The sequence below is a fragment of the Eulemur rufifrons genome, chromosome 7 (genome assembly GCF_041146395.1).
Source record: "Eulemur rufifrons isolate Redbay chromosome 7, OSU_ERuf_1, whole genome shotgun sequence".
Lineage (NCBI taxonomy): Eukaryota > Metazoa > Chordata > Mammalia > Primates > Lemuridae > Eulemur > Eulemur rufifrons.
In genome coordinates this window covers 57,507,246-57,533,772 of record NC_090989.1, presented here as the reverse complement: position 1 = coordinate 57,533,772, position 26,527 = coordinate 57,507,246, and the positions used below count along the sequence as shown (strand labels likewise).

Here is a 26,527-nt window from a genome sequence, read left to right as displayed (position 1 = left end):
CCACCAACCAAAGGAAAATAGGTGGAGGAGTTCTGCTAATCAGCAAGGTAAAAACGAGGGAACAATATAAGAATACAAACACTTCTATACTGCCAAGCTATTCTATAGCACATGTGACTAAAATAGTTAGCAATTTTACATTTATTTCTTCCACATAGGTTTGAAGGTTGCATTTATTAGATTTATAGCACTACTAGGAAACTTCTAGAATTCCAAGTAACTCCAAAAAGAATGATCTTTGGAGAGTGGCATGAGGAAGAAAAAGGGGATTTCATAAGGTTGAGTAGTCTACAGGAGAAGGCTGGATGACACACTTTTATTTTTTTTATTTTTTTATTTTTTTTTTTTTTTGAGACAGAGTGTCGCTTTGTTGCCCTGGCTAGAGTGAGTGCCATGGCGTCAGCCTAGCTCACAGCAACCTCAAACTCCTGGGCTCAAGCAATCCTACTGCCTCAGCCTCCCAAGTAGCTGGGACTACAGGCATGCGCCACCATACCCGGCTAATTTTTTCTATATATATATTTTAGTTGTCCATATAATTTCTTTCTATTTTTAGTAGAGACGGGGTCTCGTTCTTACTCAGGCTGGTCTCGAACTCCTGACCTTGAGCGATCCACCCGCCTCGGCCTCCCAGAGTGCTAGGATTACAGGCGTGAGCCACCACGCCCGGCCTGGATGACACACTTTTAAAAGGTCTCAGAGGGTGACATCAGCTTTGTAAACTGACCACTATTTGGAGAATGGCCTCAGCGCTGTCACTGTCCTAGAGTTGGGCTCAGAGAGATTAACTTTAAAAAGCCATACTCTTAAGCTGCACATACTCACTCAGTTGGAAACACACTAATGCATAGTGGGGAGTATCCCCTTCTAGTGATGAGTAATCTTTTATTCTACTACCCACAATACCTGAATACCTTGGAAGTCAGATTAGTAATCAGAAAATTGCATGATAAACATAAAATCAGAGCAAAGGGAGACTGGTGGGGCATGATTTCATCTCTGACCCATCTCCATATACTTCTCTACTGATTAAAGTCTGCCTCTGTGGTTCTACTTTACTGTCCTAAATGTTAAGTTCTTGGCCTAAGTCTGACCAAGCCCTCTTCAGACTAACATATTCTTTCTTTATATATACTACATATTTAATCAAATGTTTTAAACCTTTTTTTTTTTCCCCAACACACTTGAGGAACAGGACACCCTTCCATCGCTCTTTTATTTAGTGATTCCCCAAATAGAAGCTACAGTGACATGCATCAGAATTTGGAAAGGTAGGTCTGCATACATTACAAAAGCTCCCCTCATCACCTCATCTCTGACCCTAACACATGCTACCTTCTTCTGCCATTTGAGAATAAGTCTGAAAGCCATTCTGTCTCTTTTTTTTTTTTTTTTTTTTTTGAGACAGAGTTTCACTCTGTTGCCCAGGCTAGAGTGCCGTGGCGTCAGCCTAGCTCACAGCAACCTCAAACTCCTGGGCTCAAGCGATCCTTCTGCCTCAGCCTCCCAAGTAGCTGGGACTACAGGCATGCGCCACCATGCCCGGCTAATTTTTTCTATATATATTTTTAGCTGTCCCTATAATTTCTTTCTATTTTTAGTAGAGACGGGGTCTCGCTCTTGCTCAGGCTGGTCTCGAACTCCCGAGCTCAAACAATCCACCCGCCTCGGCCTCCCAGAGTGCTAGGATTACAGGTGTGAGCCACCTCGCCCGGCCCTGTCTCTTTAAACCTTAAAATTTTAAATGCATGCAGATTTCTGCTCTATTAGGCTCTGGATTATAAATATTCACTTTCAGAACATACTCTGAAGTTTCTCAGGAGAGCTAGCTTTTCCAGAGCCCCCAATGACTGGCAAAAGAGACCACTATTATCTCTCTGACACAAAAATAGAACAAGTAGTAAATTATGATTCTATATACATCCTGCCTGTATTATTAATATCAGTAATTCTAAATATAATAATATCAATAGGGATATGAAAGAATTGAGCTTTAACCAAAAAAAAAAAATATTTTAAATTTTAACCCTTGTTACTATTGATAACCTTATAAACCCTATTTTCTTTGTAATTCAAGTTTATAGAAAATAACTTTTCTTTTGGCAACTGAGGATACTATAGTGCTTCAAGATAATCATTAGGTCTCACTGTACGTACTGAAGGTTAAAGAAATTGAGTTAAATATACATGGAACTTAGGGTATGCCCTGAATGCTGTTTCTGAAACTGAATTTCTGTTTTCTTCCCAACTTTTACCTTTTCCCTGAGGTAAAAGAATTTAAAATGTCTTTTAAATTAAGAGTAGTGGACTCTAAATCTTTGAACTTCTACTAAATTGAGTCAATCAAAAAGCATTTATTGAGCATCTGCTACATATAATATATAATTTATTGTCCAAAATGGCACACTTTTGAGAGTAAAGGGGGCACAATTAACATGAACTCTGACAAGGCTTAAACCCAGACAGTTCCAGACTACTGGGTAAACCAAGATGTCTGCCAAACCAGCTATGTGGTAAACACTGAGCTTGTCAACGGACAGCAACATGAACAAGACAGACATGGTCCTTGTCCTCAAAGTGTTTATTAGTCAAGCAAGGAGAATAGAAGTATAATAAAGAATTGAAATTATAATAAATATTATAAAAGAGAAGTGCAAGATGCTATAGAAAGGTGAAAGAATGGACCAGACTTCAAGTTTACTAAGAGTTTCAGTTAGAAATAGAGTAGGAATAAGATGGTCACAGCTTCCAGGCAGAAAGAACATGTTTGAAGACCTAGCGCAGAAAATAAATGTAGAACATTTAAGATGACAAGAGGGGAGGGTATATTGAGATGTGGCTGGAGTGGTGGGCTAGATTATACAATCGCTATATAAAATTTTAGATTTTTATTCCAAGGGCAATGGGTATGAAGCAGGAAGCTAAAATAAGCAGGCATTTTTTTTAAAAGATAACTTTGGCTGTAGTATTGTCCAAGGTTCAACAAACTGTTTCTGTAAAGGGCTATATAGTAAATATTTTAGGCTTTGTGGGCCATATGGTCTCTATTGCAACTACTCAACTCTGCTGTTGTGTGAAAGGCAGCCATAGAAATACATAAACAAATGAGCATGGCTGTATTCCAATAAAACTTTATTTATGGACACTGAAATTTGAATTTCATATAATTGCCACGTGTCATGAAATATTATTCTTTTCATTTTTTTTTTTTTTTAGCCATTTAAAAATGTAAAACTATTCCTTGTATGCAGACCATACAAAAACAAGGCAGGACTGTGTTTGGCTCTGGTAGAGAACCCGGAAGGGGATATAGCTAGCTTAAACCAAGCAAAAGAGCTAAGGGGTGGGGTGGGGAAGGGCCTAAAACTTACCATGAATCATGGTTGCACAGTTCTTTACAAAAGACTGAGAAAACATCAATTGTTTGTATTAAAGAAAGGTGCTGCCACTGTCCCCTGGCCCTACAGACCCCAGATATTCAGTGTGCTGTCTATAAAACGGTGCTAAACTCAAAGGTTGTGAACTCAGCAGAAGTGCTATAAATTACTTCATGAATGATCACACTGACAGTTTAAATACATGTCTAAACATTGAGGACTTATATTTCACTATGTCAAATATTGGAAATAAACTGTCTTTTCCGAAGCAATGCATCAAAGGAGTCTTATGAATGATTAAAAAAAAAAAATGGTTCTTTTAAAAACATTCTTTTTCAAAGGCAACAGATTTGGCTCCAGTTCTTTCCCTCTTTTGTGGATTTATTTTACTGGACAAATAAATAAAACACACGTACACAAATACGATTTTACTATCATTTTATAGTATTTAATCAAATAATCTTTTTTCTGGATTAATTTGCTTTGTTTTTAAGGCCTTCTCATGCAAAATGTGAGAAGTAACACACATTTACTTTTACTGTCAGATTCCCTAATTACACGTAAATGTGAATATTCTTAAATTGTCTAAAAATATTTTGAATATACATTAAATACATTATTCAATTATTTATAAGGTTGTTTTAATAGAATCTTATAGTTATGCTGTGTATTTCATGGATTTTTTATACAACATTATACAAGATCAAGAAATCTAACCAATGTGGCATTATGACTTTAAAAAACTAGAAGGCAGATGAGGCTCACAAAATTATAGACAATACCAAGACTATACCAAGCACCTAGCATTGTGCCTGGCACTTAGTACTTTATAAATGGGAGTTGCCATTATTGTTGTTATAGACAGAAGTATGTTTAAAAAATAAAAACATTATTCTTTAAAGATCACTAGGAGAATACAGGAGACATGGTTTTTGGTTGATTTTTCTAGTTCCTTTTATGAGTGAATGCTACGTGCTTAAAATTCTAGTTAGGACAGTTTTGTTGTTATTGTTGTTGTTGTTTTGAAACAGAGTTTTCACTCTGTCACCCAGGCTAGGGTGCTGTGGTGTCAGCAAATTAGGACAATTTTAAAACTCAGATCTCACTTCAACTTTAAGTTCTGTATAGTGCTTAACACATAATACATGCTTAAACATTTATTTTTGTCTTATAGGGCAGAAACAGACATTAAATGTTAATTAAAATGAGAGTATAGTGTCCACTTGAAATTGAGTTGCACGTTCAGTGTTAAAGATAACCAAATGATACAAAGATTTAAACGATAAAACTACCAGGAAGATGGTCAAACTCTACATGCATTCATCAAAAACACAGATATCAGGATCTTTTCAAAGAGGGGTAAATTTTACTCCCAGCCAGTAGGTGCATGGTTTCTCAGTATGGTGGCTTCCAAAGTATCCTGGAATTCCCTTTCTTCCTCCCACTTCAGAGAGCTCTTTTCTTTTCCATTAAAGTCCAGCACTCAGTTTCTCCCTCCGCTCTTCTGTAAATCTGAGCTTTATCACTTCTCTGAAGGTATTTGTTTTTATAAGTATGTGTCCAACTCACTCGTGTGTAATCACTGCAAATGCAAGTTTGGGAGGACACTCGTATCCAGTGTATGACCGAGCGTAGGCTTTTCGCCTTGTTAGAATGAAGGAACGCACCTCGGGGATTCCCTGAGCACCCAACTTGGTATTTGGGCGGGCTTAGCCAGGTCCCTATGGCAACACTGGAGTTTTCAACGGGTGCTAGTAAGAGCAGCCCACGGTAATTATGAAATGGCTCTGAACGCGACAGGCCGTGGGTGAAGGAGGCTTCCTTCCCGAAGCACGACCCGGAAAGGCGGCACAGAGTCGCGGGGTGGGGGCCGGGGGCAGCGCGCCTCTGTGCACCCTCTCCATGCCCTCCTAGGTGGATGCCATGAGCTGCGGAAAGACCTGCCGTCCGCGTTCCCACGCCCCGAGCATCGCCCAGGCCAGGTTCATGGACACAGGGCTCCGGGGAGTCAGGGCGCCCAAACGCCCAGAGACTTATGCAGGGGCTTGGACTTGGGACTTCCCAGCTAGTCGCGTGTCTGTTCCCTTCCCGAGGGTTGGAGGGGCTTGGCTTGGCAAGCTCCCCGACCCCCACCCGCTTCTCTCCTGTCTTCCTTCTCCTCTCTCCCCTCTCCCCTCTCCATCTCCCAACTTACAGGCCACTTCTCCAGGCATCCCCCTCACTCTGGCAAAGTGAAAGCATCCCAGTAGGGCACTGGTTGAGAGAACCTGTCCTCAGCCGTTGAGTTCAAAAGGCCATTCAACCCCAAGAGCTCTGGAGGCCAAAATTTGTCCACTTCAGTGAGGGACTTAGCTGGGGAGTGGGGAGGAGACGAGGCCAAGTTCCCCCTGCAGTGTAAGTCCTCCGAGGGAAAACTCTACTCTTCCCCGTAAACCATTTTTTTTTTAATAACAGCTCCACTGAGCTTTAATTGACATACTATAAAATTCACCCCCTCTAAAGGGTACAATTGAGTGGTTTTTAGCATATCCACAGTTGTACAACCATCAACACTAATTTTAGGACATGTTCATCAACCCAGAAGGACACCTGAATGCGTTGGAAGTCACTCCTTATTACTCCCTCCCCCAGCAATAACTGTACTTTCTATGAATTTCCCTATTCTGGACATTTCATAAAAATAGAATCATACAGTAAGTGTTCTTTTGTGATGGGCTTCTTTCACATTGTGTGTTTTCAAGGATCATCCATGTTGTAGTGCATATCAGTACTTCCCTGCTTGTTATTGCTGTATAATATACCATTGTATGGATATGCATTTTATTTAGCCATCATCAGTTCATGGACACTTGAGTTGTCTCCAGCTATTATGAAAATGCTGCTATGAATATTTGGGTACAAGTTTTTATATGAACATATGCTTTCAATACCTAGGAGTGGAATTGCTGGATCATGTAATAACTCTGTTAAACATTTTGAGGAAGTGCCAAACTCTTTGTCAAAGTGGCTGCACCATTTTACAATCCCACCAGCAATATATTTGAGGGCTCCACATCCTCAGTTTCTCCGCATCCTCAAAAGCATTTCTGTTTGTTTTTAAATTTTGTTCAGCTTTACTGAGGTATCATTAACAAATAGGAATAGTATATATTTAAGGTATACAACTTGATGTTTTGATTTATGTATACATTATGAAATGATAACCACAATTAAGCTATAATTAACATAACCATCCCCTCACATAGTTCTCATTTTATTTCTTTTCTTTTTTTTTTTTTTTTTTTTTTTTTTTTTTTTTGTTGAGACAGAGTCTCACTCTGTTGCCCAGGCTAGAGTGAGTGCCGTGGCGTCAGCCTAGCTCACAGCAACCTCAGACTCCTCGGCTTAAGCGATCCTACTGCCTCAGCCTCCCGAGTAGCTGGGACTACAGGCATGCGCCACTATGCCCGGCTAATTTTTTCTATATAGATTTTTTAGTTGTCCATATAATGTCTTTCTATTTTTAGTAGAGACGGGGTCTCGCTCAGGCTGGTCTCGAACTCCTGACCTTGAGCAATCCACCCGCCTCGGCCTCCCAGAGTGCTAGGATTACAGGCGTGAGCCACCGCGCCCGGCCCTCATTTTATTTCTTTCATTTTTTTTCATGGTGAGAACACTTAAGAGCTATGCTCTTATCAAATTTCAAGTATACAATACAGTATTGTTAACTGTACATGCTATACATTAAATCTCCAGAACTCATTCATTTTGCATAACTGGAACTTTATACCCTTTAACTAACATCTCCCAATTTCCTCCTACCACCTACCTCTGCCCCTGACAATCACCATTCTGCTCTCTGCTTCTTTGAGTTCAACTCATATAACTCCCACTTGATATTGGCATCTAACCTTTTGTATATGCTGCTAAATTTCATTTGCTAACATTTTGTTGAGGACTTTTGTGTCTATGTTCATCAGGGTCTGTAGTTTTCTTGTGGTGTTCTTTATTTGGTTTTGGTATCAAGATAATACTGGACTCATAGAATAAGCTGTGAAATGTTCCCTTCTCTATTTTTTGGAATACTATGTGAAGGATTGGTGTTAATTCTACTGTAAACATTTGGTAGAATTCACTAATGAAGCCACCTGGGCCTGGGGTTTTCTTTGTGGGGAGGTTTTTTTATTACTAATTCAATCTCTTTCCTTGTTATGGGTCTATTCAGATTTTCCATTTCTACTTAAATCAGTTTTGGTAGTATGTGACTGTCTAGGTATTTGTCCATTTCATTTAGGGTAACTAATTTGTTGGCATGCAATTGTTCATAATATTCCCTTTATAACCTTTTTATTTTTGTAAGGTCAGTAGTAATGTTACTTTCATGCCTGAATTTTATAATTTTAGTCTTCTCTTTTTTTATTGGTCAATCTAGCTAAAGATTTGTTAATTTTATTGATTTTTTTAAAGAAACAACTTTTGATTCTGTTGATTGTCTTTCTATTTTTCTATTCTCTATTTCATTTTTTTTTTTTTGAGACAGAGTCTCACTCTGTTGCCCGGGCTAGAGTGAGTGCCGTGGCGTCAGCCTAGCTCACAGCAACCTCAAACTCCTGGGCTCAAGCGATCCTACTGCCTCAGCCTCCCGAGTAGCTGGGACTACAGGCATGCGCCACCATGCCCGGCTAACTTTTTCTATATATATATTTTAGTTGGCCATATAATTTCTTTCTATTTTTAGTAGAGACGGGGTCTCGCTCTTGTTGAGGCTGGTCTCGAACTCCTGACCTCGAGCGATCCACCCGCCTCGGCCTCCCAGAGTGCTAGGATTACAGGCGTGAGCCACCACGCCCGGCCTCTATTTCATTTATCTCTAATCTAATCGTTATTATATCCTTGCTTCTGTTTGCTTTGAGTTTAGTTTGCTCTTCTTGTTCTAATTTCTTAAGGCAAAAAGTTAGGTTATTAATTCAAGATAATTCTTCTTTTTAACATAGGTGTTCATAGTTATAAATTTTCCTCTAAACACTGCTTAAGCTGCATCCCATAGGTTTTGGTACACTGTGCTTTTGTTTTCATTTAACTCTAAGTATTTGCTAATTTCCCTTTGATTTCTTCCTTCACCCTTGGTTATTTAGAACTGTTCTATTTAATTTCTACCTTTTTATAAATTTTCCATATTTCCTTATGTTCTTGCTTTCTAATTTCATTCCACTGTGGTCAGAGAATATATTTTGTACTATTTCAAACCTTTTAAATGTATTGAGCCTTGTTTTATTACCTAGCATATGATCTGTTCTGCAAAATGTTCCATGTGCATTTGAGAAGGATGTACATTCTGCTGTTTTTGGATGGAGTGTCTCATAGACATCTTTCAGTTCTAGTTAGTTTACAGTGTTGATAGTCTTCTATTTCCTTGTTCATCTTCTGTCTAGTTGTTATGTCCATCATTGAAGTGGGGTATTGAAATCTCCAACTATTATTGTTGAACTATTTTTCCCTTCAATTCTGCCAGTTTTTGCTTCATATATTTTAGGGTTCTGTTACTAGGTGCATATATGTTTATGATTGTTATGAATTCCAGATGAATGGACCCTATTATCATTATAAAATATTCTTCCCTGTGTCTATTAATTTTTGTCTTAAAGTCTATTTTGTCTGATATTATTATATTCATTTCTGTTCTGTTTTGGCTACTGTTTGTATGGTACATAATTTTTCTTCCTTTTACTTTCAACCTATTTGTGCTTTTGAATCTAATGTGCATATGGTTGGATTGTGTATTTTTTCATTCTGCCTATCTTTGCTATTTGGTTGAAATGTTTAATCTACTTATGTTTAACGACCATTTTGCTATTTGTTTTCTATGTCTTGTGTCTTTTTTGTCCCTATTCCTTCATCACTGCCTTCTTACATGTTAAAAAGATATTTTCTAATGTAGCATGTTAATTCCTTTGATGTTTCTTTTACTTTATATTTTTTTAGTTATTTTCTTGGTGGTTACCCTGGAGATTACAATTAACATCTTAACTTGTAACTATGGGTATTATTTTGCTTGAAGTTTTTACTTGGAATTTGAATGTAGTAAAAAATAAGTTCAGAAAAATAAAAAGGAGCTCTTCAATTCATAAATATTATCTAGGTACATAGTAGGAGATTCTTATTATAATAAGCAACTGCCTCTATGAATACTTACCTTATCTAATAATACATTCTGCCACAACCTAAAGATACTGAGGTAACTTCTATCCCTGGCACCAAAAGATGTAAAGAAAAACTGCAAAGAAAAATAATAGGACAATTTTAGTGTCATGGAAAATAAGGGGAAAGTAGCTGTCATGAAGGTCTTCAGGGACTTATTATTATGGTCAAAGCAAACTAGTAGGTCACCACTGCCTACTTACATACTATTTTTACTTAACTTTTTGCTACAATAGAAGAAAAACAGATAATTGTGTGAATAAGGTGTCTTTACAAATCATATCTTACAACAAATAGTATCTTACAACAAATACAATTTTGTCATCATATACTAGGAAAAGGGGCTTGAAATAGGTAGCTATTTATGTTCATTGTTTAACTATTAAAATCAATCTAAATAAAATTATGAAAAAAAGAAAAGTTCATTTTATTCTGAACTTTGCAAAGAGATATGAATTGGTTACTATTTGAGCCAAGTATACACAAAGAATAAAAAAATACATATGGATTTCAGAGATAGATTTATTTTAAGATCTTAAGTTACATTAGCTTTCAGTCTTCTAAAAACTCTAGTAATACATAATCTCTGCTAATTATAGATGTAAGTCACCCATATTAACACTGAACTTTTCTTTGAATGTTATAGAAGAAAAGTAGCATGTTTCAATCTATAATTCTATGTTTGCATTTAATTGATTTTTGCAAAGTCATATTTTAAAATAGGCTTTTATGAAAAATGTAACAAGAGGCAGCCCTGAATACAGTCTTTCAGTGTTTCATTTCTTCCACCCCCTAGTTAGTGACCTTTCATGACTGAGTGGTTTCCTTTACAAAGGAAGAAGTTCAGTTCTATGCTAAATGTATTAAGATGTCAAAAAAAATAATAATTTGGGTGTTAATGCTTTTTGTAGAAAGACTTTAAAGTGCTATTTTCCCAGTCATTAAATTAAAACCTTGCTATATATTCTTCATAAGCAAACTTTTTACAAAGAAGATATATCCAGGAGCTCTTCCAAACAGAATTCTATACATAATATATGACCTAACGATCACTACTTATTATACCTATTCCCTTTTCTTAGGCCAAATTGTTTTGCCTAATTGTAATAATCTTACAACCTGTGTTCAGATATGTAGATTTAAAAAATCTCTTCATCTACCTCATTTTCACCACGTTATGCTTGCTAATTCCCACTTCTTAAACTAAATACCTTGTTATTAACTTCATCCACTCTCCTACACAACCACCACATTCCCAACTCCTGAGCTTTTTGGATAATCTACATAAATTACTACCTTCCCTTACTCTTTGCTAGATAACCATCTTCAAAAATGTATTAATAAATCTTGATCCAATAATAGCCTTCTTAATTTGGGAAAGACTTCTGTATAATGATATCTCTAAGCAGCTAGGATAGAACATATTCTAGAATCTAAAACAACTACGAGTACCATGATTAACCTCCCTTTAGTCATAGAATACATAAAAGGGATAAATATTTAGTAGTACAAAGATTTTCCCCATGATTATAAAGAAAGAAATCATGGAGTTAACATAGTGAGGAAGTTAAGACCAGGGTCTCTGCAATTAAACTGCGAGGGTTCGTGTTCTGGCTTTATCACCTATTAGTTCTATGACTTTGGGTCATTTCCATTACCTTCAGAATGGGAATGATTACAGTAGCAGATTTTTGTAAGAATTAAATGAGAAAATATATATAAAGAATTTAAAATAGCATCTAGAACACAGTAAGTGTTCAGTAAATGCTAGTTGTTATTATCATTATTAAAATCAAAATTCTTGACCCTGAACTTCCATTATATATGTGAGAAACAGTCACATATGAGCTTAAGAAGGCAAGGTCAGGCTGTTCATTGCAGCATTGTCTATAATAACAAAACATTAGAAATAACCTAATGGTCAAGGAAACCATGGTACATCCATTCTATGAAATACTATACACACTTTAAATAACAGAGGTAGGCCTATCTAAATGTGCTGACCTGCAACTCCAAGACATACTGTTATTTTTCAAAAAGGAGAGCTGATGAACAACACATATAAAAGTGCATTTACTTTTGTAAAAAAAGATTAAAACTATATGTTTATGTATATGCATACATGGATGTAAATACAAAGGAAGAAGGTCTGAAAAGATATACACCAAACTGATAACAGCATTTGCCTTTAGAAAGAAAAACAAGTTGAGGATTATGGGCATGGAATGAAGATGTTAGTTTTAGAATTGTTTGATGATTTTGGTAAACAATGAAATGTATGAATTGTATAATTAAGAATAAGTATATTTTAGTTCTTCTCCTTCCCTTCCTGATCAGTTCAGCCCTAAACCTGTTGTTGGAACAGAGAAAAGTAGGCTTCCGTATTAGGGGTACAGGTAGGGGCAGAGAAGCTGCAGTAGCCCAAAGCAGGGTGTCAGAACCAGAAAAGAATGAAGAGAAATATTGCCGCGCATGAGGTGTCAGAACCCAAGTAAGAAAGGCTGCCACATACAGGGGTGACATGAAGTGCAGTATTAGAATAAGAATGGGGTGAAAAAATTATGTGAGAGAGGCATGAGTCAAAGCCCAAGGAGGGTGACCACGTAAAGAGATAGCTCGGTACTGGGCGTCAAAGCTCAAACATGTGCAGAGTGTGGCCACGAATGAGGGCAACCTACAAAGGCATGTCAGAGCCAGACCAGGTGAGGGCAGCATGGTGTGACAGAGTCCGTGAGGGTGGTCTTGTGTTGAGGTATCAGAGTCTGAACAGGGTGGGGACAGTGACCACACCTAGTGGCAGAATGGCACAGAATGTTAGAACACAAGCAGGGAATGGAAGATGTCTCTGTAGACAGCTACCCAGTGCAGGGTAAAATGAACATGGAAAGGGCTTGGAGTGGGGTGGTGGCCCAAGCAGGGTGAAGAGAGTTTTCACACTGTGAAAGAAAGCATCTAGGTCGTGGTGGGATGGGCAGCAGAAACACAGTTGGATAAAAGGGTATCCATGTCGGGGAGGGGCGGCAGCGGAGATGAATATTGGTCATACAGGCCAACTGGTCAAATAAGTAACTAGGTTGAGGATAACGGGAACCTGGCTTCTCACTGCCAGGGAAAGGAACTATAAATATGGAAAGGGAGAAAATAAAAATGAATGTTGGACTGGAATTGAAAGTATTGGTATGAATTAATGGTTTGGGATGGTTGGATGGATGATGGTTTGATAGATAAACAGATGTATAAGTGGGTATATATATGAGTGTGCATTACGTATATGGGTGTGTGATTACATATAATATATACTTTTGTTCTGCTCACTTAGAGGGTTTGGAAATAGTGACACCCCAAAAGCCATGAATATATTGTCTTCTAAATATCAATTTCCCCCAAAAGAAACCAGGACTCCTTGGAGAAGTAGCCTATTCCAGAACTAGGGCAGGGAAAGCCTAAAACATCTTATGCCAAAAAGCACACACTGAGAACAGTTAAAAGGACACTGCAGCCAGCTTGAAGGACAAATTTGGAACAATTTGAGCAACAAAATAAATAATGATAGTAATGGGTTAAAAATCACTGACTAAAATAAGAAACCATGAGTTCATACTGATATAAGTAAATGAATGAATACATTTAAAGTTTGGCTAGAATGTTATATTTACACAGTGTCAAAGTACTTTGCCACAAAATACTTATTATTACAAAGGAATATAGACTAACTTTATAGTAAAGCCTTCAGGCACCACCTTAATCAAATGATCAAAGTAAATATCATCAGTAATGGAAATTGAAATCATGTGCCATCTGATAGGATGCAATGGAAAGAACAGAACATCACTTCCATATATTTCTTCCAAAATTACAACACCTAAATTTAATCACAAGGAAACATCGGATTAACATAAATTGAGGGATATCCTACAAAATGACCCACAATCTTTAAAAGTATCAAGGGCATAAAGTCAAGAAAGGTCTAAGGAATTCTTCCAGGAAAGTAAAGAGCATGATAACTAAATGTAACGTGTAATTCTGAATTGAGTCTATTTGCTATAAATAATAATATTGGAATAACTGTGGAAATTGGAAGGGTCTAAGGATTGAAAAATGGTAACAGATTAGTGTTAATTTCTTGATCTTGAAGGTTATATTGTAGTTTTATAGGAGAATGTCTTTGTTGGGTAGAAATACATGCTGGAATATCTAGGGTGATGAGGGATGAGGGTGAGAATTTACTCTCAATAGTTCAGAGGGAGAAGGTCTTTGTATGACACTTGGAAGTGTTCTATAGGGATGAGATTGTTTAAAAATAAAAATAGCCAGCCAGGTGCAACATGCCTGTGGTCCTAGCTACTCAAGAGGACTGCTTGAGCCAGCCTTGCCAACATAACAAGACCTGTCTCTAAAAAAATAAAATAAAATAAAAATTAAAGTACATTCAAAAGAAACTTTATAAGATTAAAAAGTATAATTATAAAAATTTAATGTCATGGTACTGTTTCTCTCTCTCCCTTTCTCCTGCTCCTTTTTCTCTTTCCTTTTCTTATTTCCCTCATTTCCTGCTTTTCCTTCCTTCTTTCTTTTTCTTTCTCAGCACTATGCTTCTAATGTTACACACAGAGCCCTAACCAATTTCTCAGGTGGGTATAGAAATATTCTTCATATATCTCCACTAGGAAATGGCAGATATTATAGATAAATAACAAAAATGATGGCAATTAAAGATAACTGCCACTCTAAAAAAAAACCCCAAAAGATTATAATTATTATGTGTTTATTGGTATGCTACCTAAATCTCTGTTGACCAGAACCATTTGTTTTTATTACTTGCTATTGTGCAAATTCTATTATTATTAGAGTATTTAGAAATAACAGGGACATTTTGCTAATGTTTACCCTACCTACCTCTTACAATAAAGAAATGAAAAATGTGAGTGAAAGTTCTTTGCAAACTATAAAGCACAAAAAAGTCAGCAGTCATTTAAATTTTATCGCTAATAACCATTTATGCATGCAGAAATCTAGTATGAAATAGATTGTATCTCTATCAGATATTCCTAACTCCAAGAAGAATTGCCTATATTCCCAACATTGATGTTTGGTATGAGGTAGATTTTCTTCACATTAAGAAATAAGGCAAAGGCAGAAAAGTTTTTCACCTTTTCACCCTCTGTAACAATCTGGATAGCATTTGGGATGAGTCGAGCAGTTTTCTCCTTGGTCATGAAGGTTATATTCTTTAAAGCAATAGAAATCTAAATTCATAAACGAATAAAAAAGAAAATGTATTTTTCAGACACATTTATAACACAAAATGCGAAGTATTACATCAATCCAATCCAGAATATTCCACTGAAAAACCTGAAGGAGTTAATAAGCACATACTTGAGCTCTCTGAGAAAACCAGGGCAAGCAGTCAGACATTCTCTTTTTCAGTGATCTCCCCCATCAACTCCAACATTTAACATTAGAACAAAGTGTGAAAAGACACGTGAGTGTTCATGTTCCACATTAACACACAAACACACAAACAAAATTCAGTCTGTCACATAAGACACGGTTTTTGGCAGCCAACAGATATATGTTCAAGCTTTTGTCAACCTGAAATCTCTTTCTCTAACTATATTAAATAAGTACAAATGGAGCTCAATGTATTCAGTTAGAAAAATATATTACAAACTTATACATACAACACGTAAATGTATTTATGCATATATAAGTATAGATGCACAAATATAAATATAACATGTAAATTTACTTTGGAATTTTCTAAAATACATTGTTTTTAGAAGAACTGTATATATTTCTATCTATTTGCATCAACAAATCAAATGCAAAATATGTCTTACTGTCGTTTCCCATCTGAAGATATTGCTATAGAAACATAGCCAGTTTTCCGAAAGGTATAGTCGCCCCTGAAGCAAAATGTCCCTCTGAAGAGCACAAGCATAATCTATATACACAAAAAATGAGAAACAGCTTATTCACAAATATCTGGCACTTAATAAACATTATACTACTTCAACACATGGAAAGTCATCACTTTTTGCTGACTAGTTTGTTCATTCATTCATTCATATACTCTGGACACCATATACCAGATGTTCTGCAGTACACTAGGGTTAGCAGAAATGCCTCTTGCCCTCATGGACCCAGCATAGTGGAAAAGCAAAAAATAAATAAATACAAAAATAAGTATGATAATAACCAAAGTGTGGAGAAAGCTATAAGAACCTATAACAAGGGCTCTGCAGGTACAGGGGGCAGGGCAGAAAGAGAGTACACTAGGAAGGATTCCACTGAAAAAGTGGTCTTTAAGACCTAAAGATCAATAACGGGTCAGCAGGCTCATCAGGGCACATGCAAAGGCCCTTGGATAGAAAAAAACAGAGCACACTGGAGGAACTATAAGAATATAGATCTCTGGGCTGCAGAAGCTGGAGAAGCTGGTTCATGCATGGTCTCACAGGCCATGACTTCATGAGAAGCCACTGATGAGCTTTATGTGGAAGGGACAGGATGGGATCTGTATTATTAAAGACCACTTTATTCACATTGAGAATAGATTCTGATAAATCAGCTGGAAGTCCAGGGAAAAGCTGATGGTGGCTCAGACTAGGAGGTGACAATATTAAGAGACAGAGTAGTTAGATTCAGAGGTATTTAGGCAGTAGTACTCACGGAGAATTGGTGACTGATTAGATGTTGAACAAGGGAGGGGTCAAAGATGACTCAGAAAACTGTATACATTTTAAATCAGTTTCAAAGTTGATCCTTTCTACCTCATCACTGAAATCCAGCAAATCAAGAGCCTGCCTATGAAACAAGTTAACACCATAACACCATGCCTCCAAGGTTAAGATCTGGCTCTGTGGCTAGTATAAACCATATTGTCAAATTATCAGTAATGCACAATATAAAGAGCTGCTGTGAGGAGATTTAGCTAAATTCAAAGCTCTATAAAGTAATTAGCAATTTTTATGTCTAAGCAAACACTAAAAACTGAGCAAAGTAATTCAGTGTTTCACAATGCTTCCTTCAGCAAAACAAAACTGAGATGCCACAAAACAAAAATTCCTAGTAAATAATTAAGCAGATTAAGTTACTCATTAACTAGTATGCATCTTTAAAACAGAGTTTAGGCTAAAGGTCACCTTGAGGGTTCCTCAAAGTTTTTTCTAAACTACCAAAACATTTTATCAATTCAGTGCTTCTCAAACTTCTGATCAGAAATGCCTGGCAGACTTAATAAAACACAGATTGCAAGGCCGCTCCCCCAACAGTTTTGAATTAAATAGGTCTGGGGTGAGGTCAAGAGTCTGCATGTCTAACAAACTCTCAGGTGATGCCAGTGTTGCTAGTCTGTGAACCACGCTTTGGTACTTTGAGAACCACTGCGTTATTTTACATTAACTATATACAAAGCTATAGTAACCACCTGGATTATTTTAACTGAAGACTATTTGATATATATTGGCAGACTTTTTTCAGTTGTTTCAAAAATGGTGTCCCTAAAATGGGTGTGTTTTATCATAATAAATTTATACCTCAGTAAAACTGATTTTTAAAAAAATGCTTCCTTTGAATGTTCATAGCAGCACAAGTAAATAAAAAAATAAAAAAATAAAAAAAACGAAAAAAAAATAAAAAAATAAAAAAATGCTTCCTGGCAATGTGTCCTATGTAAGAAATAGAACATTTTTTTTTAAAAAGCCAAGGGATTTTACTCTATTTTTTGTTCCCAATTTACCTACTGATAAACAAACATGTACCATAATAATAATCAGCATTTCAGGATACAGTATTCTATCTGATTTGAATCATATTAAAAATCTGATTCATTTAGAATGGAATAAGAAAATAATCTTAATAAAAATTATTTTATGGATTTTATAACTTTGTAAGTTACTAGAAAGTTAGAGTTAAAATTAAAGAAATTAACCAAGTAACTTAGGTCCCTTTGATGCATACATTAACATCAACTTACTAGCTATTTAACATGATCAATTTTTGGTACAAGTGAATGACCCATACATAACTCCTAAAGATGTATTTTAGTAACTAAAATATAACAAGGGATACAGAACAAAGTGCTATGAGAATACAGATGGAGTGAATCAGTACCATATACTTCTAGAATAAGCTTGCACAATAAGTAGTATATATGTATTTACATAAACAAGATGTACTATTGTGTTTTAACCAAGAATATAGGCATATCTACCCATAGGGAAGTGACAATAAATTAAGAGCATGTGTTTTTTTAAACAATCATGTCAGGAAATATCCCAAAGTATTCCTTTCTAGCATCAGTCATCTTTGGGAGCCCAATAATGCTGACATTGATTACAAAAATAAAAAAGATGCTTTGGAACAACATTTTTAGAATTGCTTTCAGATTTAATAATTAAATTACAAGAGATAACCATTCTTTTTTTTATACTTTGTGTTGTTTTTATTTTGTTTGCTTTTTACCTGAAACAACTGTAAGATTAAATGCAAATCGAAAAAGAAAAAAATTAATTTTCCCTGATGTAAAAAAGTAAAGAGACATCTCCCCTTCCTTTTCTTAGAGCATCTTCTTTAGAAAACTTGTAAATTTTACTCTGCTTTTCTGAGATGTATGTGAATCTTTTTAAAAGTTATATAGGCCTTTTGTCAGTTTTACAATGGAGGGATGTTTTCTTAAGGACCTGAGAGCCATCTCTTTGAAAGGTAAATATCAAGGGAATTAACTCCCCAATCTCCCAATTTCTTTAAGAATGTAGGAGCCTAACTTTGGTGGGTGCCTTGCTCTAAATTGCAAAACTAACTCTTGTCATAAAGATCTGAGCTTATTTTTCCTTTGGATTAAGCCAATTAATTAACACTGATGGTCGCCCCAATTACCAGGTCAATTCTGGATGAACTCACACCATATGTGTGACAAATGGTGATGTCAGGTCCTCTTATTTGAGGATGAGTTATCGTTCTTTAGAACTTATATGTAATGGGTTGTATCTGTTTGGCTATATAACAGGGTGAGATTTCTTGCTGTCTTCACTATCTCTTTTGCAGAATGCCTATGATACATATTACATTCTGGTTTAATGCTTAATCAATAATAATCTGTTTTCTTTCTCTTCTACTTTTGTAGAGCGATTTTCTGAGTTGGTAGGAGATTTTATACTTATTTATATTTCCCCAATTCAACATTATCCAGCTTATACATTCACCTTGTTCACTTAGGTAATCAGAGAAATTAAAAAATGTGAGCAATGACGTCACTAAGAAAGTATATAGTCTCCCAAGCCAAACATTTTCAGAGGGATAAACAAATTTAGAAGTGTGAATTCTGTTATTTTAGTAAAAAATCAGTACACAGAACTTCTAGTACAAGTTGAGAGGAATACTAGACATGTATTTATTTCCCCCTCCTCAAAAAATGTTTTGAGGTGACAGGGAAGACATATAAGAAATTAAATTCATAACAGTGATAAGGGGTGAGTACAAAAATAACTACATATTAAAAGCTTTGATAAATTTTTGAAAGACAGAAAGTGTATACCAGTGGAAAAAGTAGAGTGTGGAGAAAGGCTGAGCCCAAAAAACATATAGGTAAAGTCTGCAGCAGAGATAAAGCCATTCTTCCCCACATCTGTACACTTAGAATAAGCAAAGACTGAACACTTAGAATCAGCAGGTACAAAGAGGGATGATTAGAATAGGGACAGATATCGGTACCCGACTGATAGGCTTCCTGTGGTAGAGGTCAGCCACACTCAGCACCTCCTCTAACACAGTGCCAGTATTTACCTCCAAGCTCTAACGTAAGAAAAAAGTAAAATGTTAGCAGAGCCCTAGGAAAGGCTACAGCTCCTAATATAAATACTGATGTCCCAGAACAAAGGTCTCATTTTGGCATTTAAGATTGGGTATGGGCCGGGCGCGGTGGCTCACGCCTGTAATCCTAGCACTCTGGGAGGCCGAGGTGGGCGGATGTTTGAGCTCAGGAGTTCGAGACCAGCCTGAGCAAGAGTGAGACCCCATCTCTACTAAAAATAGAAAGAAATTATATGGACAGCTAAAAATATATATAGAAAAAATTAGCCGAGCATGGTGGTGCATGCCTGTAGTCCCAGCTACTCGGGAGGCTGAGACAGGAGGATCGCTTGAGCTCAGGAGTTTGAGGTTGCTGTGAGCTAGGCTGACGCCACGGCACTCACTCTAGCCTGGGCAACAGAGTGAGACTCTGTCTCAAAAAAAAAAAAAAGAAGAAGAAATTAGAAAAAGTGTACTATTTTCCCATTGTATAATTAGGAACCATCTATTCCTTGAAAGTTGAATAAAATTATTTGTAAAAAACATGTGGGTACCGGTCTTTTTGTTGGGTAGAGTTTTGTCTAATAATTTTTTTTTAAGGATTATAGATTCTTTAAGTAACACACTATGCTCCTCCTAGTGCATTTCAATATATTCCAGCCCAATTTCCAACTACCAGCATTTCAATCAAAAACTCTTTCTCTATCAGAGCCTCACTCTGCGCATCCTAATGGTAGACCAGAAGTTTTAGCAAATTAATGTATCCCCATTAATACCATATTTCTAAAAGTAGAATTGCTGAGTCAAATGTATTTTTTATTTTAATATATATTTCTTTGGCCAAGATTAAGCAAGAAAAAAGAGAAGGCATAAATAAATATTAGGAATGAAAAAGTAGATATATATATTGGTGCTAAAGTAGATTTTTAGAAATATTCTGGGGATAGTTGCCCTAATTACAGATTCACACTTGGGATGGGTCAGCTAACAATTTAGTTAAAAGGACTACACTCCATCAGAGGGAACTATAAGCCCTTCAACTATTCATATATTTATCACTATTCAAATGTTTGATTAATTAGCATATATGCATTAGAAAAGGGTTTTCATTGGTGAAATAAGTGGCTTGTTCATCAGCATATTGTGTACTCAACAGGGGGGTCACATTGGTGAAACCAGTTTTACCAGTATGCATGGATTGATTGAAATGTTTTAGAGACCCTTTTCACTATTGCTTGTACACCATATGAAAACCTAGTAAGGCTTTTAAACTTAGTTAGGTGTGTGTTTAATTCCCTAGATCAGAGAGTCTCAAACTTTAATGTACCTATAAATTACCTGGGGATGCTTGGAATTCTTCTGGAAGATTTGTGCCTTCTCCCCATTTATTTAACTATTTTTCAAGCATTTATTTATATCAATATGGACTTGAGGATATTTATTTTATTTTTCAGGTTATAATCCAATCTTATTATTATCTTGTTGCTCAAGTTATTTCAACTTTGACTATTGGGAACGCTTTCAAGTTGACTTCAGTATTTTTTTTTTTTTTTTTAGCATTTCCTTACTTTTTATTACCATAAGATGTTCCAAACTCACTCATCTTGTACTTTCACTGCTCCAGCCCTAGACTGGGCCATTCCTTCAAGGAGCCCTGGTTTTGTTGGGGAATGGTATTCATAGACCAAGATAAGATCTAGGCCCTGGACATGCTTGTTGCCACTGTGGCATTATCATTTCAAGACCCTCTCAGTAGACAGAGCTAGGGAATAAATGTAAATAAACTAACCTGTCCTTGGGTGCAGTTATGTCACTCATTTGTAATACATTTAGTTTCTTTTCATATGGTCAGCACTCCATCCTGGGATCTCCTGATATCCTAAGCTGATTTTGAAATTTTTAAACAACAAAGTTCCCTCTGTAAAGGTTTGACAATTGCACAGAGTTATGTAACCACCACCAAAGTACTGTATAGAACCATTACATCACCCTAAAAATTCCCGGGTGGCCACTCTCCCCTTCACACTTCAGCAACCACAGATCTGTTTTCTATCCCTATGGTTTTACCTTTTCCAGGATGTCCTATAAGTGAATTTATACAATATGTAGATTTAGGGCTTTTTAGTTTTTTCACTTAGAAAAATTCATTTAAGAATTGTCCATGTTGCTATGTATATCAATAGCCTGTTCCTTTTTATCACTCAATAGTATTCCATTGTATAAATGTACCACAATTTGTTTCGCCTGTTCAATGACACCTTGCTTATCTCCAACCTGCCATCCAAAGTGGCTGTATCATTTTGCATCCCTACCACTAATGGATGAGAGTTCCTGTTGCTTTCCAGCCTCATCACCATTTGGTGTTGTCAGGTTTTTATTTATTTTTTCATGTTAGCAATTCTAGGAAGTGTGTTTAATTGTGCTTTTAATTTATGTTTCCTTATGGTAACTGATGTCGAGTATCTTTATGCCTATTTACCATCCATATTTCTTCTCTGGTAAGGTATCTGCCTGTTTTAGTAATGGGTTGTTCACATTCTTATTATTGACTTTTAGTAATAGTTATATTTTAGATACAAGCTTTTTTTTAAATCAGATATATGATTATCAAATATTTTCTCCCATCTGTGGCTTGTATTTTCATTCTCTTAATATCTTTTGCATAGAAAAAACTTCAATTTTTATAAAGTCCAATTTATCAACATTTTATTTTACCAATTATACTTTTAGTGTTGTATCTAAAAACTCATCACCACACCCAAAGTTACAGAGATAGTCTGCAGAAAAACATAGATGTTACTCTTGTAGAAGTTTTATAGTTTTATGTTTTACATTTATATCTATGACCTATTTTGAGTTAATTTTTGTATAAAGTGTGAAGTAAGCATCAAAGTTCATTTCTTTTGTATATGGATATCTAATATAGTTCCAACATCATTTGTTGAAAAGACTATTCTTTCTCCATTGAATTGTCTTTGCACCTTTGTCAAAAATCATTTTACATATTGTATGAATTTACATCTGAGCTTTTTCTTCTGTTCCATTGACCTGTATATCCTTTTGCAAATTCCACACTATCTTGATTACTATAGGTTTATAGTAAGTCTTGAAATTGAGTAATGTGTGTCCTCTACCTTTGTTCTTTTTCAGAATTTGAGTATTCTAGTTCCTTTGCTTTTCTGTATAAACTTTAGAATCAGCTTGTCGGTATCTATGAAAAAGCTTGCTTTGATTTTGACTGCAGAGAGTTGAAATCTTAACAACATTAAATCTCCCAATCCATGAACATTTATTTAGGTCTTCTTTACTTATATTATCAGTGTTTTCACAGTCTTCAGCATGCAGAAGGCTCAACTTTTTTGTTAGATTTATACCCAAAGTACTTCATTTGGGGGAGAGTCCAGTATAAATGGTATTTTTACTCAAACTGTTCATTTTTTGTTTTCATTGTTCACTGTTTCTTTTATATGAATCGTTAATCCCGTGACCTTGCTAAACTCACTCATCAATTCCAGATGCTTTTTTGTAGATTATATGAGATTGTCTATATGAATAATCATATCTTCTGCCAAGAAAGTTATCCTTTTTCTTTTTCTCAATCTGTATGCCTTTTATTTCCTTTTCTAGTCTTATTTTACTTTTTTACACTTAAAACTTCTATTACAATGTTGAGTATGAGTGGTGACAGAAGACATCTTTGCCTTGTTCCTAATTTTACATGGAATGCATTCATTCTCTCGTCACAAAGTATGATGTTAGCTGTAGGTTTTTCATAGATGCCTTTAAGGAGGTTGAAGAAATTCCCAGCTTGCTGAGAGTTTTCATTATGAATGGATGACAAATTTTGCCAAATACTTTCTCTGCATCTATTGAGATGACTACATGGTTTTTCATATTTAGTTTGTTAATATGATAAACTATACTGATTGATTTTTAAGAGATGAACCAGCCTTGTATTCCTGTAAATGATCCAGGTTATAATGCATTATCTTTTTTATATATTGGCAAATTTGATTTGCTAATACTTAGTTTAGGCTTTTCATGTCTATGTTTATAAGAGATATCGGCCTGTAGTTTCCTTGTAATGTTTATATCTGGTTTGGGTATTATGGTGACGTTAGTCTCATAAAATGAGATGAGATATGATCCTTCTTATTTTCTGGAAGAGATGTACTATTTCTTACTCAAATGTTTGGTAGAATTCACTACTGAAACCATCTAAACCCAGAGTTTTCTTTTTTGATAGGTTTTTAACTACAAATTCAATTTCTTTAATAGGCATAGGACTATCTCAGGCTATCTATTTCTTCTTCTGTTAGTTTTGGTAGTTTGTGTCTTTCAAAGAATTGGTCCAGGCCGGGCGCGATGGCTCACACCTGTAATCCTAGCCCTCTGGGAGGCCAAGGCGGGTGGATCACTCGAGGTCAGGAATTCGAGACCAGCCTGAGCAAAAGCGAGACCCTGTCTCTACTAAAAATAGAAAGAAATTATCTGGTGAACTAAAAATATATATAGAAAAAATTAGCTGGGCATGGTGGTGCATGCCTATAGTCCCAGCTACTTGGGAGGCTGAGGCAGGAGGATCGCTTAAGCCCAGGAGTTTGAGGTTGCTGTGAGCTAGGCTGATGCCACGGCACTCACTCTAGCCTGGGCAACAGAGCGAGACTCTGTCTCGAAAAAAAAAAAAAAAAAAAGAATTGGTCCATTTTATCTAAGTAATTGAATTTACAGGTATAGAATTGTTCATAGTATTCCTTATTATCCTTTTTTAAATTATTTTTTGAAATGGAGTTTCACTTTGTTGCTCAAGCTGGATTTGAACTCCTAGACTCAAGCAATACTCCTAACTCAGCCTCCCAAGTACCTGGGACCACAGATGCGCCACCAGGCCCAGCTTTATTATCCTTTTAATGTCCATGAGCTTAGTAGTAATGATCCCTCTTTCTTTTTCTTTCTTTCTTTTTTTTTTTTTTTTTTTGAGACAGAGTCTTGCTATGTCACCCTAGGTAGAGTGCAGTAGTGTCATCATAGCTCACTGCAACCTCAAACTCCTAGGCTCAAGCAATCATCCTGCCTCAGCTTCCCGAGTATCTAGGACTATAGGCATGTGCTACAACACCAAACTAATTTTTCTGTTTTTAGTAAAGATGAGGTCTCACTCTTGCCCAGGCTGGTCTCGAACTCTTGAGTTCAAGCAATCCTCCTGCCTCAGCCTCCCAGAATGCTAGTACTACAGGCATGAGCCACCACACCTGGCCAATGATCTGTCTTTCATTCCTGATATTGGTAATCTGTGTTTTCTGTCTTTTTTCCTTGGTCAACTAGGGTCTTGGTTTATCAAGTTTGTTGATCTTTTCAAAGAATCAGCTTTGGTTTCAATGATTTTTCTGTATTTTTTTCTGTTGCATTTTTTTCAAGTTGCATTGAATTATGCTTTAATCTTTATCATTTCTTTCCTTCTGTTTGCTTTAGGTTTAATTTCCTCTTCTTTCTATAAAGTTTTATGAGATTGTAAACTTAGGTTATTGACTTTATTTCCATTTTATTTCCTAATATAGGCATCTAATGCTATAAATTTTCCTGTGTGTACTACTTTAGCTACATCCCACAAATTGCTATTTTGTATTTTCATTTTCATTTAGTTCAACCACATTTCACATTGTTGACTATATCCTAATTCTTACAACTCTCTGTACCCTTGAATACTGGAATACTCTTTTCTTCTGGATCTTCATAGACTCCTTGATTTTTCCTTCTGAACCTTTTACTGGATTCTCCTTTTCTACTGATGCCATGATTCTTTTAGTGTCCTTTTAACTCTACATGTTATCCATGGTCAAGCTCATCTATTCTCTTAATTTTAAATGACAATTATATTCATTATTCAAGTACCTAATTATAAGTCCAATACTGGCCTAGATGTCAGGGTTACAACAAATACAGATAATCGTTGTGTAAATATATGATAGAAAAAAGCACAAGGCACTTATTGGAACACATAGCAGGGATACCCATCCAGAGATGATGCTTACAGTAACAACAGTGGAAAGTGACTGGATCAGAGTGGAAAGTGCTGAAACGGAGTTCTATAGGGACTTTTCTATGTCAAATATAAATTCTTTAGTTGCTGGATCATGGGAAGATCCTGGAAATCCTAGAAAAGAGGCCAGCAGAGCCAAGGTGGGAGGAGTCACATGAGAGGCTTAAAGCCATGGCTATTTACCAGCCAGTGTTTCAGTATTTTAACAATCACTACTGCTGCTCTGGTGGGTGGTAGCTTAATATCAGGCCTGAACTGAACCCAGTCAAGCTTAAAGTTAAAGGGTTCCCTTTATCCTTCAAAAGCGGAGAAATAAAGAAAAGAAAAAAAAAATAAAGAATGAAAATTTCCCTAAATAAGTGATATTTAAATATTTAAAGCATAAATAAAAGATAACTACGTACAAAGGAGGGAAAACAGTTCCAGGCAGAATAAAGTAAAATGGCCTAGAAGTAAAAAGAAACTACATGTCTAAAGAATTTAGACGTTAGAAGGGCTAGAGATTGAAGGAAACTCGAAAGTTATGGTGAGAGAGGATATTTAACACATTATGAAAGGCTTTATAAGTTAGGAGGTTGAGCTTTATTCTAAGGTCATTGGAATGCCATCCATGAACGGTTTTAATCTGATCAGATTTGCATTTTTGAAAAACCACTATGGCTACAGTATAGACTGAAGCCATGCAAGACCGAGGAAGAGATCAGTTAGAAGGCTATTGTGATATATACTAAATCTTTATTTTCAGATAATATTTTGTATATACATACTGGGTATTTTGGGCATCTCAAAATCAACCCCCAAAATCAAAATAATTATCTTTCTCCAAGATGGTAAGTTATAGCTTCCTCTGTACTATACTTCTGTACCTTGTTAATGCTGTTCATGTCACCCTGAGTCACAATGATTTGTTTATATATCTCCCACCAGACTCTGAGTTCTTCAAAAACAGCATGGTGTTTGGCACATAATAGGTGCTCAATAAATATTTATTGAACTAATCTATAAAGTACAACATTATAGGTTTATACTGCCAGGGAGTTGTTTTAAAAACTGAAAGGTTAAATTAAATTTAGAAAATAGTGGTTAAATCTAGAGCTCAAAGCCATTTGCACAGAATGATCCCAATTATATTTTTTTATGT

At 36.0% G+C, this 26,527-nt stretch overlaps 1 protein-coding gene across 1 annotated transcript in view; it reads right to left on the bottom strand.

The window, feature by feature from the left end:
* The window catches only part of GRAMD1C (GRAM domain containing 1C), a 90,131-nt gene that overhangs the window by 35,442 nt on the left and 28,162 nt on the right, over positions 1 to 26,527 (bottom strand). The window contains exons 4-6 of the mRNA XM_069472635.1: positions 15,395 to 15,498; positions 14,705 to 14,800; positions 9,550 to 9,630 (exon numbers count right to left, since the gene is read on the bottom strand). Coding sequence (XP_069328736.1) covers positions 9,550 to 9,630; positions 14,705 to 14,800; positions 15,395 to 15,498 — 281 coding nt within the window. The remainder of the gene's footprint in view (positions 1 to 9,549; positions 9,631 to 14,704; positions 14,801 to 15,394; positions 15,499 to 26,527) is intronic.